Here is a 16,432-nt window from a genome sequence, read left to right on the forward strand (position 1 = left end):
AATTGGTGATCAGGACTTCGTTTATGGGCCAAGCCCAACTTTTTCAGCCCAAATGAAAGATAAACCCAGCCGACAGAAAGTTGAGACTCCGGCAGGAGATCAACTTCAGCTTTGCCTTTTCTACTGAAAAGGAAGTAAGTTGGGAGAAGGTACTGAATTCTCATCAAATTCTTCAGTTTCGCAGCATAAATCTTTGCACTCAGCAGAAAGAAATAAAGGAAGAAACAAGGAAAAAGGTTACAAGTGGATGATTGGATACATAGCAGGTAGAAAATCATGGGTGTGGACTACTATAAGATTCTCCAGGTGGACCGTTCCGCCAAGGATGACGACCTCAAGAAAGCCTACCGCAAACTTGCCATGAAGTGGCATCCCGACAAGAACCCTAACAACAAGAAAGAAGCCGAAGCCAAATTCAAGCAAATCTCCGAAGCATACGACGTAATTATAGCTTTACTGCTCTTGTTTAATTGTTTTTGTTATTTAATTCCAATTGTTTATTTGTTTATTTATTGTCAGGTGTTGAGTGATCCGCAAAAGAGGGCAGTTTATGATCAGTATGGGGAGGAAGGGCTAAAGGGGCCAGGTCCGCCGCCCGGTGCCGGCGGATTTTCCGGCGGGATGGACGGAGGTGGACCTACATCATTCCGGTTTAATCCGCGCAGCGCCGATGACATCTTTTCGGAATTTTTTGGGTTCGCGAGCCCGTTTGGGGGGATGGGAGATATGGGTGGTGGGTCGAGGGCTGGCGGGTCTGGTCTCCCAAGGGGTATGTTTGGGGATGATATTTTCGCTTCCTTCAGGAATGCTGCTGCCGGTGGAGAAGGAGGCTTGGGTAGTATGCCTCGAAAGGCTGCTGCTATTGAACGGACGCTGCACTGTAGTCTGGAGGATTTGTATAAGGGGACAACTAAAAAGATGAAGATTTCTCGGGATGTGACGGACTCCAGTGGGTAAGACTTGATCTTTGTGTGCCATTTAGCTGATTTATAGATCGGGTCATTTGTGTTTGAAATAAATTGAACTGGATTTGTTTCGTCAAAATGGAATTTTCTTTCTATTTATACTAGTGATTATATTCTTGTCAACTGGAAATTTTCTGGTGTCTGTAGTCACTTCTGCTAGCGTTGAGCTGTTCTGGTCATGTCCTAGCTTATTGAGTTGTAGGTTTCTGAATCTGCTATCTCATCTCGTATAACTTTCACTTGTTTAGAGAAGAGAGCAAGAAATAAAAAAGATCAACTTGATTAGCTTATGGGTGATGTTTCTGCAAACACTGACAGAGAAGAGATAAGATAGTATACTGATGCTCAGCATTCATCGTACTTCTTACGAGATTCGCTTGGTCCAAATCCCAGATTGTGCATTGTAAAGACACAGCTCTATAAACTGCTGCATTGCCAAAATCTGATCAATGTAGTATCTTAAATTTGGAAAATCAACCTCGAGCAAAAGCAGAAACTAAATAATTCCAGAGGTAATTAAGCAAAAATAACTAGTTAGGCAACTAGAGTAACAACTTCATGCTGCTCACTTTCTCCACCTCGCAAATATTCTATGGTTCTTTTACTTAGGGTAGAAAGTGATTCATTGTAGAATAAGATCAAATGTTTGACTGTCTTGGTATGTGATCTCTCGAAATTCAGACTAAAAGATGCCTGACAATCCGAAAGTTAAAGTCAATACACAGTTGGATACCAGAGGGCAGTTGTAAGCTTGGTGCTCTGAATGTTTATACAGGAGTCAAAATTTTCTCTACCCCTTGTGCTGCTACTGCTAACAGTCTGTATGAAATATATTCTGCGTTTCATATATAAATTGTTTGGTGGATGGGGTTCTCATTCTCTTAGGTATCTTATGATGTTACCGTAGATGAATGAAAATTTTATGCTTTTACATTAGTTTCACAAGTATGTTAGGTTTCAATTTCGGACGCCTTTCAGTTGATGCTGTTTGCAGGTTCGATGAAACCGTCTCTCATACTCTGTTCCTGAGCTGAAGTTATTAATTTCATAATCCACATATATTAATGTAAATAAATGTATATCTTCCTATGGAGATACTTGTCATTTGATGTTTATAGCCTAATTTTTGAGATACTTGTGCTGGCCTTTATGATCCGCATATTACTTTGATTCCATACTGTTATCAGCACATAGTTCTAGTGATCACGAGTGCTTACGGATTGCTTCTTTCTGTTATCTGTGTGATTGCAGGAGACCCACTATTACGGAGGAAATTCTTACAATTGAAATAAAGCCTGGGTGGAAGAAGGGAACAAAAATAACGTTTCCAGAGAAAGGAAATGAACAGCGAGGTGTCATACCCTCTGACCTCGTCTTCATCATTGATGAAAAGCCTCATAGTGTGTTCAAGAGAGATGGCAACGATCTAATTGTCACCCAGAAGATTTCTTTGATTGAAGCTCTGACTGGTTATACCGTCCAAGTGACTACGCTTGATGGTCGGAATCTTACAATACCTATTAACAATATTGTTAGTCCCACCTATGAAGAAGTTGTTAAAGGTGAAGGGATGCCCATCCCAAAAGAACCTGGCAAAAAGGGGAACTTAAGGATCAAGTTCAACATTAAGTTTCCCAGCAGGCTTACTTCGGAGCAGAAAACTGGCATTAAGCGGTTACTAACATCCTCTTGAAAGGCTAGTGCTGGAGCGTTGTGATGTTTTTTCTCGTTTGTCCAGGTCTGGTTGAAAAATTATGTGGGAGTTGCTTTCAGAAACAGTTGTTCAGGTCATGATTTATGTCAAATGTTAATTTTTTGGCAGCATATCTATTTTTAAGTTTTGTCATCCCTCTTAGTTCCAGAAGCTTGATTGACAGTCATATTGCATGCATTTGGACAGTGATTGAACCTTTGACAAATCTAACATTCGTCTTACTCCTTGAATAGTTTTAAGCTGCTAAAAAGCCTCAGTTAGAAATTAAGGGTGGTTGTTTCAGACAGTTGGGGTTGACGTTGTCATGAAGAACAGAAGAACAGTGAGAAGGAACAAGAATGGGACAGAATCGAAGGTTGACAAAAAGAAAGTGGGTTATAAGTTGTGCAGGTAACAGAAAAACAAAAAAAGATCACCTACTTTATGATGTTTTAATGAAAAGCAGCCTGTCCCTCAATTCTTGGTAGTTGATAATGACAAGGGTTGGTTGTAGATTTTAAGAAATGGTAGCTATATAGAAAAAAATGATAAAAGTTACAGGAATTTAAGGTGAATGAAAGTCTCATCTGTAATATTTACTCTATGTTTGACAGAATGAGTGAAGGTTTAAAAGCTGTTTTCGATTTAATTTTAACTCTTTTCTGTTAATGTTTCTTGAATAAATGAGGCTGGGTTGGGGTAGTTGATTTTCAGACATGCGCGCACCATCTTAGATGCTAAGCTCTTTAGTATGGTTAGACAGGCTACCCCAAAGTTTCAACCCACTCAAATTTGAGTCTAATCTATCAGCCCTTATGAGACCTCCATTGATCTAATTACTATAATAAATGGAATTTTTTTTTTTAATTTTTCTTTTTTGATTTTTGTCAAACCCACGACATTGGTGCCACCTCACTACGCAGATTTAAACTTAATATTTCCCGTAATAAATCTTGAACCCAAATAACGAAGATACAAATGGAATTTCATTTGATTATAAAAAATTCGAGTGGTGATGGATTTGGAGATAATGTAAGTAAATATTTCAAATAATGAAGCCCTCATTTTTATTACACAAAATTAACGCCTAAGATAAGAGAAAGAGGAGCTAACCATACAATTCCAATCCTATCCTGGACGATAAATTGAAAAAAGGAAATAGCGACGTGGAAGTAGCAATATTGGGAGCCTAATAAATTAGCAATTCTCTCTCAGAGGATTTTAAAAACGGCGCCGTTTGCCTCTGCCCTTTTTCTCCTCCTGTCTCTGTTTTTTGATTCTCAAGTTACATGCACACTCAACTCCCTTCTCATCATCCTTTCTCTCTGCAATTCCATTCATATAATTCTTTCAAATTTCTTCATGTGTATTTGTTACTTCTTCCTCAATAAAATTTAGATCCCTTTATTTATACACAGCAATGGCATCAGTTTCCTCGGGTCCTCGAACTGTCGAGGAGATCTTCAAAGATTACAGCGCTCGCCGTGCTGGAATCGTTCGTGCTTTAACTTATGGTACTTTCCGCTGCAAAATTAGTATCATGAAAGAATTAGCATGTGCATTTTTCTTTCTAAACATAGAGTTGAGTTTAATTGATTTTCATTTTTGTTTTTTTTAATTTTTTTTCAGATGTGGATGAATTTTATGGACTCTGTGATCCAGGTAATATGCTTTTAGTTCAGATTTAGTTTAATTTACTTTGTAAGTATGAATTCGGGTTATTTTTTTTTTATGTGCATCAGAGCTTAGGCCTTTTTGACTTTCTTTCTGATTTTGTAATTAATAAATAGGAATTTCGATATTCCTGTTTGTATTTTAAATTAAGATTAAAGTTTTCGTTAGTTTCAAGGTTGATTACCGATTCGTTTTAGTTAAATCGATTTTTTTTAAAAAAAAAAGTTTGTCAATTTGATTTACCTCTTCGAAGCGGTTAACTACAAAATGGTGTTTGTTTTGATTTTGACAATTTTTTAATCAGACTTCAAGTGTGTATGCCAATCATTTCACTAATTTAGATTTTGGTGACCATGAAGGTCTATCTAGCTACTTTTTTGGTTAACGAAAAAAGACAGAATGAAGAAAATTTGACTTCTAATTAGTTACAAGTGAATGTTCTGTTTTTCTCTGACAGATCCTTGATATGTTTTCTTGTTTTAGGAACATTTGGCTTTCAATGAGTTATTCTCTACTTTGAGCCACTCTTGTCATGATTATTTTCCTGTTTAATCAGCATGAAGTACTACGGTTGATGGAGTTAGTTTCTTGTTGGATCATGAACATGTGCAACTTTGATCTGTTGATTTCTTCCATTTTCCTCTTTCCTTGTAAAACTAACCAATATACAAGATCCTCTCTTTCTCATTGATCAAGAACATCTTTGCAGTGGGAAAACACCTAAACTAAGCATGGAACTATGCTACTTCACACCCCTTTCTCCCATGCTTATATGCTATTCAAGAGTGTTAACTTCCTAGTTATTCATTTCTTGAGTTGTTCATGGTTTGTTTTTGAATTTACTTATTGTAGAGAAGGAAAATTTGTGTTTGTATGGACACCCAAATGAGACTTGGGAAGTAAATCTTCCAGCTGAGGAAGTTCCACCTGAACTTCCAGAGCCAGCACTTGGGATCAATTTTGCTAGAGATGGAATGAACCGAAGAGATTGGCTTTCACTAATTGCAGTGCACAGTGATTGCTGGTTGCTCTCTGTGGCTTTCTACCTTGGAGCCAAGCTAAACCGCAATGAAAGGTATATATCATACTTCTAAACTCTTCAAAACCATAGGTTACAGTTTCTTGATGGATCAAATGATGCTTGTTTCCTGTTCTCATGTCCTTGGGGGTTGTGTGGAATAGGTACTGCAGTAGAAATTATTACAGTTATTCTGAAGGCTGATATCATTCCTGGCTGTATAATGGTCTTCTATGATGGGACAAGTGGCACAGCTATTAACTGTTCTCTGCTTGACCTTTAGTTCTTTATCAATTGAACAGAGAATAGAAATATCCACAATTAATTATATCATAAAAATGCATAGGTTCCGGGTTTCATCCTCTGTCAAATTCACATGATAAGAATTTGCAAGCTCTCTGTGAACAGATGAAATATGAGTTCAATAAACTGAAGAATATGAAAAAAAAAATTCTTCTGTTGACTCTTTGGTTGTGTTTTGTCTTGTTACTTCACTGGAGTTATTAAACTCAAAATTCAAATGTTTAGTCTGTATTTTGGTAGCATAACACTAGTGAATTTTGGTTCTGGTACTTTAAAACCCTGAATCAAGCTACATTATTGGTTTGGTTGCTCGGGGGAAACTTGAATACTGGTTAATCAATCTGATGTATGGATCTGACGCTTACTGGTACCATATGCTTCTTTGAGTTGTCTGGTTCATTCTTTCAGTTACCGGTAGGCTTGTCATGAAAGTTCGCTTGGAATGACAGTTTCCTTCACAAATTTTGTATCCTAGTTCCTGCAAAGCACATTTTATTTCTAGGCTCTACTCCGTTTACACCCAGAATAAGTTCTCTGGACAATCAGCTAATTAATTTTCAGGACCTGAAACTATCATTCTCTAATGTGTATGCTCTATGAAGTCTAAAACAATAGAAACTGCATGCCCAACCTCAAAACCACCCTTGTATTTTCTGTAAAAAATTATGAGATAATCTCTAACAGCATTAGAAGACAATCAGACATAAAGTTCGTCATTCTATTTTTCCGTCACTGTGAAGTTGACTGGTTCCTGACAATGTGGAAATGCGAAAATGCATGTGCATCATGTGTGTAACTATAAGATGTCCAACTAGTCCAACAAGGAATTCTTTGCTTGTGGCAAGTTTATAACTTGAGATTTATGAACCATTTTGCTAAATGCTTACCATACTGTCCGTTGCTTTCATTCAACAGGGAGTAGTTTGGACTATCCTTGACTGCACAGACTTTTCCCCTTTCTAGTGTAAATGTCTCTGTTGTTTTCAATCAACGGAGAAACTGTTGTTCCCACTAAATTTTGGTCTGGACAGGCAGATGTCATATTTTGCTTCATGATAGTTGCTTGCTTCTGGCTGGCAGAAGGTTATCCTATGTGGAAACCAAGCAGTGAATGGAACTTTGGTATAAATCTTGTTTATATTCAGATTTAAATGATCAATGCTGGTTTTGTTGTCTTTGTTGCCCCTGTTTCCTTTTAACTCTATCTGCTGTGTGAAAGGGTGGAAATTGTTTGATTTAATGATGGATATATAATATGATGTCTGGAAAGGACCATGCATGATTTGGGCCTTAATTCGTGTTTCGGCAAATTTTGCTAGTGCCGTAGTACGTTCTCAAGAATCCTCGATCTGAGGCTTTCTGATATAAATACGGTCCTTTAATTGAACCAGAAAATGCCAATAGTCATTAGAGAAAAAGCTTCCCTCTAATTGCAAACATCAAATGCTCAAATTAATCAGACATTTTGGGGTTGTTCTCTGCTTTTGTCTTTATTCAAACAGAACAGATACGTACTGGTACATCTGTGTGGCAAATCCCTCTATGTCAGGTTCAGTTTCTATAGCACACAAAGATTAAAGAATTAAGGTTTCAATCTAGGAGTGCTTTTCACCCCTTTCCTCGGATAATGTTTCCTCGAGATTTGGAACAATCGATCTTTTCAGCTTGTTTGGACCAATCCAGTCAAATATTAAGCATTGGATCGGAGTAGGTTACGACTTAAGTGAGGCATTTGAAGAAGTCGTATATTTCTGGAATCTTATCAGATAGATTGTTTGACTATACTCTTTCTGCTAGTTTTTGCTTTCATTTAGTCTTGATAACACCTGATTGGAGGTGGATTGCAGGAATTGCTGTCATCAAATTCTGCTATAGCTCTTATTTTTCTGTGGAGAAGTGTATACTTGGGTGGAGCAACTATAACATGTGGTTTAATATGAGGGATTGTCACTTTACTTGCAGGAAGCGCCTGTTCAGCTTGATCAATGATCTGCCAACAGTCTTTGAAGTTGTGACAGAAAGGAAGCCTGTAAAAGACAAGCCCAATGCTGATAGTGGAAGCAGATCTCGTGGCAGCACAAAGGTAGGGCTGGCTCAAATTTGACTTCTTATCACTGTTGAATCCTTCCGCTTGACTTTTAATGTGCATTCCTTGCTTACTCAGTGTAGTGTTGGGCGGAGAAGATATGTCATATAGTACTCATTTCACCCAAAATCTTTAGCCATTTGATTGAACTGTAAAACATGAATATGGCTGAAAGGGGTATTTCTCCAGGAGCTAGTTTGCTTCCTTTATGCTGTCTTAATATTGTCTTTTAATTGCAGAGATCAAGCGATGGTCAGGTAAAAAACAATCCAAAGCTGGCAGATGAAAGTTACGAAGAAGATGAAGACGAACATAGTGAAACTCTATGTGGGAGCTGCGGTGGAAATTACAATGCAGACGAGTTCTGGATCGGTTGTGACATCTGCGAGAGGTGGTTCCATGGGAAATGCGTGAAGATTACTCCTGCTAAAGCTGAAAACATCAAGCAATATAAATGCCCTTCTTGCATGAAACGGGGCAGGCAGTAGTGGTTATTAGATGAACCAAGAATGAAAACTGTTTGTACGGTGGCTGACAGACAAAGTAGTGTAGCGAATATTACCTTTGAACTCTCTGTAGTGGATATGTATGTTGTGTCAATAACAGTTTTCTTATCAAGGATTCAAGTCTTTCTTCTACATGCTTTTATTCACATGTTATAGCTATATTACTATTTCCTAAACAGGTTCGAGTTTTTTATTATTTGAGATGCTGTCATGTTATATTATAATCATGTTTGCTTCATGTACATCATTCTAAGTAGTGGGTTTTGCTTCAATCTCTCTCTCTCCTATTCTTACTCAAAAGTCTTTGCTCTCTATTCCAAATCTACAGAAACACAATCATCATCTGTCTACATAGTTCATTTTACGTACGTTCAATCTACATTGTTTTAGATTAAAAAGTTAAAAAGTAGTTCAAATAATCTCAGGCTGTATTTAGATTAATGAATGTGAAGTCGGGGAATCAAATTATTTGAATAATTTTATATTATAAATAATTTTGAAATTATTTCTTTAAATTATTCCAAACACAAAATCATAGAAAAATGTGGAGCATATGAATTGTGTAGCAGTAGGAGCTTATAGTCAATAAAGTTGTTAGTGCAGCTTTTTCCAATGGTGAAAATGCGCACGTTCCCATAAACACTCACTCACCTTTCGTGTCTGAGTGGAATATAAGGTACAAAAATTCCGTGCAAAGCACGGACCCAATTAGAGCATTTACCATTTAACATTTACCACCACCAAGCTGTATTCATTTGTGTAAATACTGTATTATTATATTCCAATAAAAAATAAACGTGCTACTTTATTAACACTTTCACTTTCAGTTTGGTGTGAACCAATACATACCTCATCTATATATACTGCTAATTGCACACAATTAGTTGACTAATTAATCCAGAAAAATAATACTTAATTGATGTGAAAACTATTATTCATGCTCATAGGAAATTACTTTTAAAAAAATGTATAAAATACAGGATTATATCTAAAAAAAAAAACACATATAATATAAATATATGACGATTAGATTAGTAGTGATGAGCTCATATGTATAATGTGAGACTCAGCACATCACAGAGGGAAAATGCGAAGTCCATGACTGCGACTTCGCTAAAGTCCTAAAAACGTGCGATTTTAAGGTGACTAAGAGAAGTTAAAAGGGAGGTCGAGGATCAGAACTTTCGTATTCACTAATTGTTAACCTTTTTACAACACGACAAAACCAATGTTATCCACATTTTCCTTTTGCCCATTAATTTATCAAACTAGTCCAAAAGTTCCCTTGCAACAATTAAAGACTCTTTCTCTCTCTAGACCTCTCTCTCTCTCTCTCTATATATATATATATAATAATTATATCGTCGTCCTTCAAGATTTCGTATAATTAAGCATAAATTTTATGTGCTTGAAAAATTATATCTAGTAGTCATGACGTTTATTCCTTCTAACAAATAGATTCATTCGTTCGTCAAAATTCCTCAAATTTTTTAATATTAAAAAAAATAAATAAAAATTTATATTTACTCAATTGGCTTATTACTAATTTATAACCATATCAAAAAAATTTTTTTTGAACAAACTATTCTTATATTTTTCACTCACTAATGCATATGAAGGGGTATATATTCAGAGTAATATGGTTAGAATTTTTTTTTAAATGAAGATAAATTAGTAATAAGCCAATCGAAGTAGAAATGGATTTTCATTCAATGTTATTACTAAATCAGTGAATTCGATAGATTTTGACTAACGAAAAAATCTATTTATTAGATAAAAAACAAAACGTATAGGTATCAGATGTAATTTTTTAAATTATTGAGAGTTTATATATAATTACACAAAATCTCAAGAGAGCTTGTATATTATATACACATGTACATATAGAAAGTTGGACATGTATTTTGTTGGTGTGAATTGATTAAGTGTGTTGAAGGGTACGTAGTAGAGCAATGTTGAAACTAGTGTTTAATCTGAGTCTGAGTGGTTAGACATGCATATGAATATGATGATATACATAATTATGCCACAAAAGCATTTTGGACCACATTAATTGTATATATCCAAATATATATATATATATATGGTTACTGCAAATATTTAGATTATTACTTACAAAATTATCAATTGTTATTTTATTATAAATATATATAATTTTCATAAACTTGATAAGAATTATGAAATTGGACTAAGAAACAAGAAATTAAACTAACATGCATAGAGCATTAATTAATTAACCCATGATGAGTAGTAGTCATGATATATATGTGTAGTACAATCCAAATTACATAAAATGCGGAAATTAATTAACAAACAACACTACAATTCATGGAACAATACTACCTAAAATTATTATTTAAATATAATATTAATTAAGTTATTGAAGTGATTTAAGTGAATGGACTTGGGACTTGCCACGAGGGCCCCTTGTCCTCATGTACAGCCTATACTCGTCGTAAACGGTGGGCGGGTAGAGCGGTGGGCGGTCCTCCGTCACCAGCTCATCCGCCGGCTTTATCAGCATATCACCCCTTGGATTGTAGAACAATGCGATTGACACTCTCTCTTTCTCTGAATTCACAATCACCCTATGCTCCACACTCTTGTAATTCCCATTGCTTAACACCTCAAGTTGATCTCCTATATTGACGATAAACGCATTGGGGACTGGGTCGACGGTGATCCACTTCTCGCCCCGCCGGACTTGGAGACCCGATACGTTCTCGTCGGGGAAGAGAAGGGTCATCCCACCCGGGTCGGAATGAGGAGAAAGGCCGAGTGTGAGGTCCGGTTGAGGGCATTTTGGGTAATAGTTAACCCTCATGCATGCCCCAAACTCCTCTCCTCCAAATGCTTCTTGAAGATACTCTTCTTCCAGCCCAAGATTGCTCGACAGAATCTTCATCAATCTTCCACCAAGTTCAACCACTTCTCTACAGTACTCTCCCACCATTTCCCTGCAACAATTCAAATCATTATTTATATTACTATATGCATTTGATATATAGATTGGATTCTCTGTTTCGAGTTCCATCTTATCTTTTACTTCATTTAATATACACATCCAATATGTGTATATAGATAATTATATTATTTAGGAAAAGTGTATATATTATAGAAAAAATTATGAAACTATTATTTATAGAATATATATATATCCATGTTTCCACCAAAGTAAAGATATATAATTATTGAATCGATTCTTTGTAGATAATTAAATATTAAATTTATATATATATATATATATATGACATGAAGCCTCAATCGTGATACTCTGGGATAACATATTTTTTCTTTAATGAATATTGATATTTTCTTGAAATAGAAAAAAAAAGTTGAATAACTTATTGAACACGTGCGACAAATATAAAGAGTAGTCAAAAAGAAAAGGGCGAACATACCTGCATGAAAGAGGAAGTGCAGGCCACTTATTCTGGTCTCTGAGTGCGAGAGGAAGGTAATTCAGGAAAAAGTAGTCACTCCAATCCAGTGATATTCCCTTCTCCACACCCAGGCGGCTGCCGTACCCCTCATACGTGCTCGGCGAATTCGCGTACTTCTGCTTCTCCTCCAGCGGCAGCTTAAAAAACTCGCGCCACGCCTCCCTGGCCCGCCCCATCACCTCCTGTCTCACCCCGTGGTTCACCACCTGGAAGAACCCCCACTCGCGGCATGCCCCGCTGATCATCCCGGCCGTCTTCTTCCGGACTGAGGCGTCGTCCGAGTACAACCCCTTCATGTCGATGACTGGAATGTTAACTTCGCCGGAGAGGGAGTCGCAAAAGCTCGGCCTGTCTGAGAGTTTCTTCACGTAGCGTTCGGGGATTACCCGAATCCCGCTGTCGGAGAGGTGTTGGACCCTGACAACGGGTTCGGGCCAGCTCTGCAAGCAGCTCATCATCTTAATTTGTGAATACACACACGAACTCACACTTCACAGCAGCTATATATATCTATAGGAAGATCGCGATGGATATATATATATATATATATATATAGGTGGAGAAAGTGAATTAAAAGCGGGTTTTTGAGGGTGCTTTAGGAGAGGTTAGGATAAAGAGTGTAGGTTATGGTTGAGGGAAAATGTGAAAAAGAAAGCAAAGTGGAGAAGGTGAATTTCATGGGATGAGTTTTGGTAGTACGTAGGAGATTTGTGTGTAAGATGATGTAATTTACAAGGTTTATGTGACTATAAACGTGATCAAGGGAGATGGATCAATGGATCATGTGTACTCACTTGCTGCCTGATATTGGTTTTTATGGGCACGATTACGAGAAGAAGAAGACAAGGTGGAGGTAGTGTGTGAAAAATGCAGGAGTAGTGGTGATCACTAAAGGGTGAGGAGAGACAGATATATATAGATAGATAGTCGAAAATTTAATTCCATCAAACTAAGTTATATGTCAATGGAATAGATAGAGAGATAATAAGGGGAATTGGAGCTAATTTCCGGCGCCGTGAACAACTTGAATTCGTATTTTATCTTGTTGTCTGGGCCACACTGCATCTGAAATTGGAATATATATATATATATATATATATATATATTATTTTTACATGCACTAATTAGCATAATTAATGTAATTGGTTTGTTGGCATCATATTCTTGGCCAAAACTGGTTTCCCATTAATTATATATAAAGAGGAGTATCATTATCATGATAATGAAGGTATATATATGTATATATGATATATATTAGTTCACACGCCGTTATTAATTATCAGTTACACTGCAGACTAAGTTAATTAATTAGGATTTTTAGGCATATAATTAATATCCACATTGAGTTGTCCATTAATTAATTGTGATCCAGACTGATGTTTATTTATGGAGTTTTGGAAAATTAATTTTCAGTTTTTAAAAATACTTTTGAGGGGTTTAAAATGCTAATTTCTTTTTCTTCCTGAAATTGCTAAAAAGAATTACATTTAAGCCTAAACTAGAAATACTTAATTTAAAGCTGCTTTTGATCTTTTATAAATAAATTCAACTTTTTTTTTTTTGAACTATTTTACCCTTTTAAATTTATTTTTAAAATTACATATCTAAAATTAATATCATTAGAGTTTTTAAATAATTTGAATAAGTTAACACTAATAATTAAATTTAATTGCACTTTGACATATTTAATATTTTACATTTTTGTATTTTAATTGCTATATAATCTGATATTTATCATTGAAAAATATAAATTAAGTTTTTATAATGAATTAATAAAAAATATCTTTTTTGGCAATTAATTAATTATTTAAGTTTTTTTTTATTGTATATGAATCAATAATTACATTAGTCAGTGTATTTTTGTATTAGTATTTCAAATGTTAAAAAACCCTCCCTAATTAGTTTTAAAAAACACTTTTTTATTATTTAAAAAAATTACAAATATCATCCTAATTTTAATGTCATTCTAACAATGAACCAATTCCATTAGATTTTTATCATTTATTGTAATAAACTGCTTAAAATGTCATTTTGAATTATGTGTTATAATTTTATATATTTTTATAAACTAGTATTCTCAATGAATTATTTACTTTACCTACCCTCATTTTCTTGCTATATTTTTTTTAAAAAAAATAAAAAGTAAACTCTTACCCGTTTAAGGTCTATCTAATTATTTTTTTATTTTAAATAAAGTACTTTTAATTTTTAAAATAAGAAATATTCATAATTATGAATTTTCAGGAAATGCTAAAGTTTATCAGATTACATAAGTAAAACTACTGTTTGGCCGACATCAAAGTTATGTCACATGCGACACATCCCAAAAACCTAAACAAGCACGTGGCGATTATTACCTCAGCAGATTTGGTCATTTCGTCGACTACTTCCAGAAGATATCTAGACTAGTATTACTACTACTTCATTTTACATTCAGTCTTCCTACTCAAAAGCTAATATATATGGTGTGACTTTATATTTTTAGATGGAATTTAAATATAATTTAATTTCAAATAATGCATATTATTTAAACTAAACAGAGTAGTTTGGACATAGACACAATTTAAAATCCAGGCGTGATGAATTGCTAAAATTTAGTCAAAGTACGTGCCAAGTGGAAGCATCATCACACCAATGTGTTCAAACTTTTAGACCACCACTTCAACCAACTATTCATACATACCTATATATGATGGTATATAGGGTTTGGTGGAGACCATTATTCGTAACATGATATATATATATATATAGAATTCATCATACAAAGGAGCATGAAAATCAGATGTTCTTATTTCATATTCCATATTGATTCTCTATTGTCACTATTCCAAACGTAGACCATCCAACACAATCACATGCCCAATTTTGCACCCTTCAACTCCACTTCCTGCCTGCAACATGCTTATCAATTTCTTCACATCTAATTAATCAAATGCTCACATCTCAACTGCATGATCTTGTGATATTACATACATCCCCCCCCTAAATCTTTTGATATGTAAAACCATCTGCAATTCAATAATTACTGTACCAATTAACCATACACATTTTGATACAAGAGAAATATATAAACTGATCATCCCAACAAGTAAAGAAGAGGTATCTCCCTTAAAGGAAAGTTTGTAGTGAAATTTGTCAAATTAGCATAATGCGATAAATTAACAGAAATAGGTGAAGGATGAAATTGTACTTCACATTCACTTACCCTAAATGATGTAACTTTGATAGAATAAATAGCCTTCCCATTTTCTCATTTGGGGAGAGTGAATCACTTGTATCAAACTCTAGTGTAAAATCACATTGAATCACGTTCTGTAATACAAATTCAGTTGATCTTGACATGACATTCTTATTCTCCTTGAGATCAACTTCCAAACATACTGTAACTTAAGTTTCGGAGAATTTTAATTTTCCTGATTGATTACGAACAGCGGGAGTAGGTGGTGGATAGGTAAATGTGAAAGAGTGATAAGAAGAAAGAACACGTTGGGAACGAGAACAGGGTGGAGTGGCTATAGTCGTCCCGCCAAGATGAAACTGTCTGTGCTAGTTTTGGTGAGACGGGCAATTTCAAGTTAGCTTTCGCACTCCCACACCACCCCCCCTAATGTCTACTATAACGTGCTCTCAACACTTACTCAAATCACAAATCTCGGACTAGTCAGATGAGATTGGGCAGGATATGTCACGTGGTAGGGACAATAGTTTTACTGATATTTACAGACCCCACGTCTCAAACATGCATCACGAGAGCATAGAAATGGCATGCCCGAGATGAATAATAGCACAGTTAAGATGTCTAAATACTAACAAGGACCAATATTGTCCAATGTCTAGGGAAAAACAATAAAACAACATACACAAAATGCTTTAGGACATCATGGTATAACAGGTGTATATGCTGGTAATGGATATTTGTGTGATAATTGAAGGGGAATGGCGAAGCATATCCATCCATCCTGCAAAAGGACTATCATCAAGTAGCTATATATGTGTGTGTCGGGGGCCGGCCGCGCATGTGCACAATTGAATCCATGTTCTACAAACAACAACTCCGGCAATTCTTGATTGCAGCTTTCAGCCTGATCTTCAGCTTTTACCCATTTTCTCCTCTCAATTTCACTTGTTACTTTCTGCCCTTTGCAGCTCCGGAGAAACATGCTTTTGGGCTTACATGTACAACATATCCTATTTTTTTCTCTCTGTTTTCTTTCCCCAATCTTATAGAGTTGTAGGAGAAAATCGGTTTTTTGGTCCCGTATATTAAGGATTTTTTCAATTTGGTTTCATCTACTATGATTTTTTCATATTACAATTCATAATTAGATTTTTTTGTTTTTTAATTTTAATCTTTACGTGTATTTTTCGTCTAATAATTAAAAAAAAAAAGCACCTAAGACTACTAATGCACGTGAACTAAAATTTATAAAATTTTTCACTTATAAAATAGTGGGTGAAAAAATCACAACAGATGAACCTACGACCGGACTATATAAACGTGGGTCTATTATTTGTTGGGATGGGCAAAGATAATGTTCAAAAAACGGCTTCTTAGAGGGGATATTGATTTTAATTTACTTTTGTTCTGGCGCTTTTACTAAAAACGTTGAGAAAGGTAGATGATTATTGGACAGGTGGTTATTAATAGCAACAAGGACGAGGATAAAGCTTTCTCAATTCCATTCAATTAGTTCTGTTCAAGTACCACGAATTTCTTGTTTTTCTCTCATATGCTCTAATATTA

The 16,432-nt window shown here is 35.4% G+C and overlaps 3 protein-coding genes across 4 annotated transcripts; 2 read left to right on the forward strand and 1 right to left on the reverse strand.

The window, feature by feature from the left end:
- Positions 1-71: 71 nt before the first annotated feature.
- Positions 72-2,789, forward strand: LOC105174570 (uncharacterized). Of its 2 annotated transcripts, XM_011096714.3 has the most exons (3): positions 75-441; positions 520-953; positions 2,217-2,789. In XM_011096714.3, the coding sequence occupies exons 1-3, from the start codon at positions 277-279 to the stop codon at positions 2,656-2,658; spliced, it is 1,041 nt and encodes a 346-aa protein (XP_011095016.1). In that variant the 5' UTR covers positions 75-276; the 3' UTR covers positions 2,659-2,789. The 2 variants fall into 2 exon arrangements, with proteins under 2 accessions (XP_020553664.1, XP_011095016.1); XM_020698005.2 differs by having other exon boundaries at positions 72-953.
- A 79-nt stretch (positions 2,790-2,868) lies between these two features.
- Positions 2,869-8,377, forward strand: LOC105174571 (PHD finger protein ALFIN-LIKE 1). The gene is made up of 6 exons (XM_011096715.3): positions 2,869-3,069; positions 4,077-4,172; positions 4,288-4,320; positions 5,185-5,407; positions 7,616-7,736; positions 7,979-8,377. Exons 1-6 carry the CDS (start codon positions 3,018-3,020, stop codon positions 8,225-8,227), a joined length of 774 nt encoding a protein of 257 aa, XP_011095017.2. The 5' UTR covers positions 2,869-3,017; the 3' UTR covers positions 8,228-8,377.
- A 2,071-nt stretch (positions 8,378-10,448) lies between these two features.
- Positions 10,449-12,594, reverse strand: LOC105174572 (jasmonate-induced oxygenase 1). The gene is made up of 2 exons (XM_011096716.3): positions 11,647-12,594; positions 10,449-11,202 (listed from the first exon to the last, which is right to left on the reverse strand). The coding sequence occupies exons 1-2, from the start codon at positions 12,144-12,146 to the stop codon at positions 10,623-10,625; spliced, it is 1,080 nt and encodes a 359-aa protein (XP_011095018.2). The 5' UTR covers positions 12,147-12,594; the 3' UTR covers positions 10,449-10,622.
- Positions 12,595-16,432: the final 3,838 nt, after the last annotated feature.

Source organism: Sesamum indicum, linkage group LG11 (assembly GCF_026168435.1).
Source record: "Sesamum indicum cultivar Baizhima isolate 11 linkage group LG11, ASM2616843v1, whole genome shotgun sequence".
Taxonomy (NCBI): Eukaryota; Viridiplantae; Streptophyta; class Magnoliopsida; order Lamiales; family Pedaliaceae; genus Sesamum; species Sesamum indicum.

What these genes read in the sequence shown, in the direction of transcription:
- LOC105174570 (XM_020698005.2), top strand. Translation starts at nt 277, where the DNA reads ATGGGTGTGGACTACTATAAGATTCTCCAGGTGGACCGTTCCGCCAAG. An exon ending in GATGTGACGGACTCCAGTGG is followed by an intron (nt 954 to 2,216) that starts GTAAGACTTGAT and finishes GTGTGATTGCAG; the next exon opens with GAGACCCACTATTACGGAGG.
- LOC105174571 (XM_011096715.3), top strand. Translation starts at nt 3,018, where the DNA reads ATGGGACAGAATCGAAGGTTGACAAAAAGAAAGTGGGTTATAAGTTGT. An exon ending in AAGCTAAACCGCAATGAAAG is followed by an intron (nt 5,408 to 7,615) that starts GTATATATCATA and finishes CTTTACTTGCAG; the next exon opens with GAAGCGCCTGTTCAGCTTGA. An exon ending in GATCTCGTGGCAGCACAAAG is followed by an intron (nt 7,737 to 7,978) that starts GTAGGGCTGGCT and finishes TTTTAATTGCAG; the next exon opens with AGATCAAGCGATGGTCAGGT.
- LOC105174572 (XM_011096716.3), bottom strand. Translation starts at nt 12,146, where the DNA reads ATGATGAGCTGCTTGCAGAGCTGGCCCGAACCCGTTGTCAGGGTCCAA. An exon ending in GCACTTCCTCTTTCATGCAG is followed by an intron (nt 11,203 to 11,646) that starts GTATGTTCGCCC and finishes GAATTGTTGCAG; the next exon opens with GGAAATGGTGGGAGAGTACT.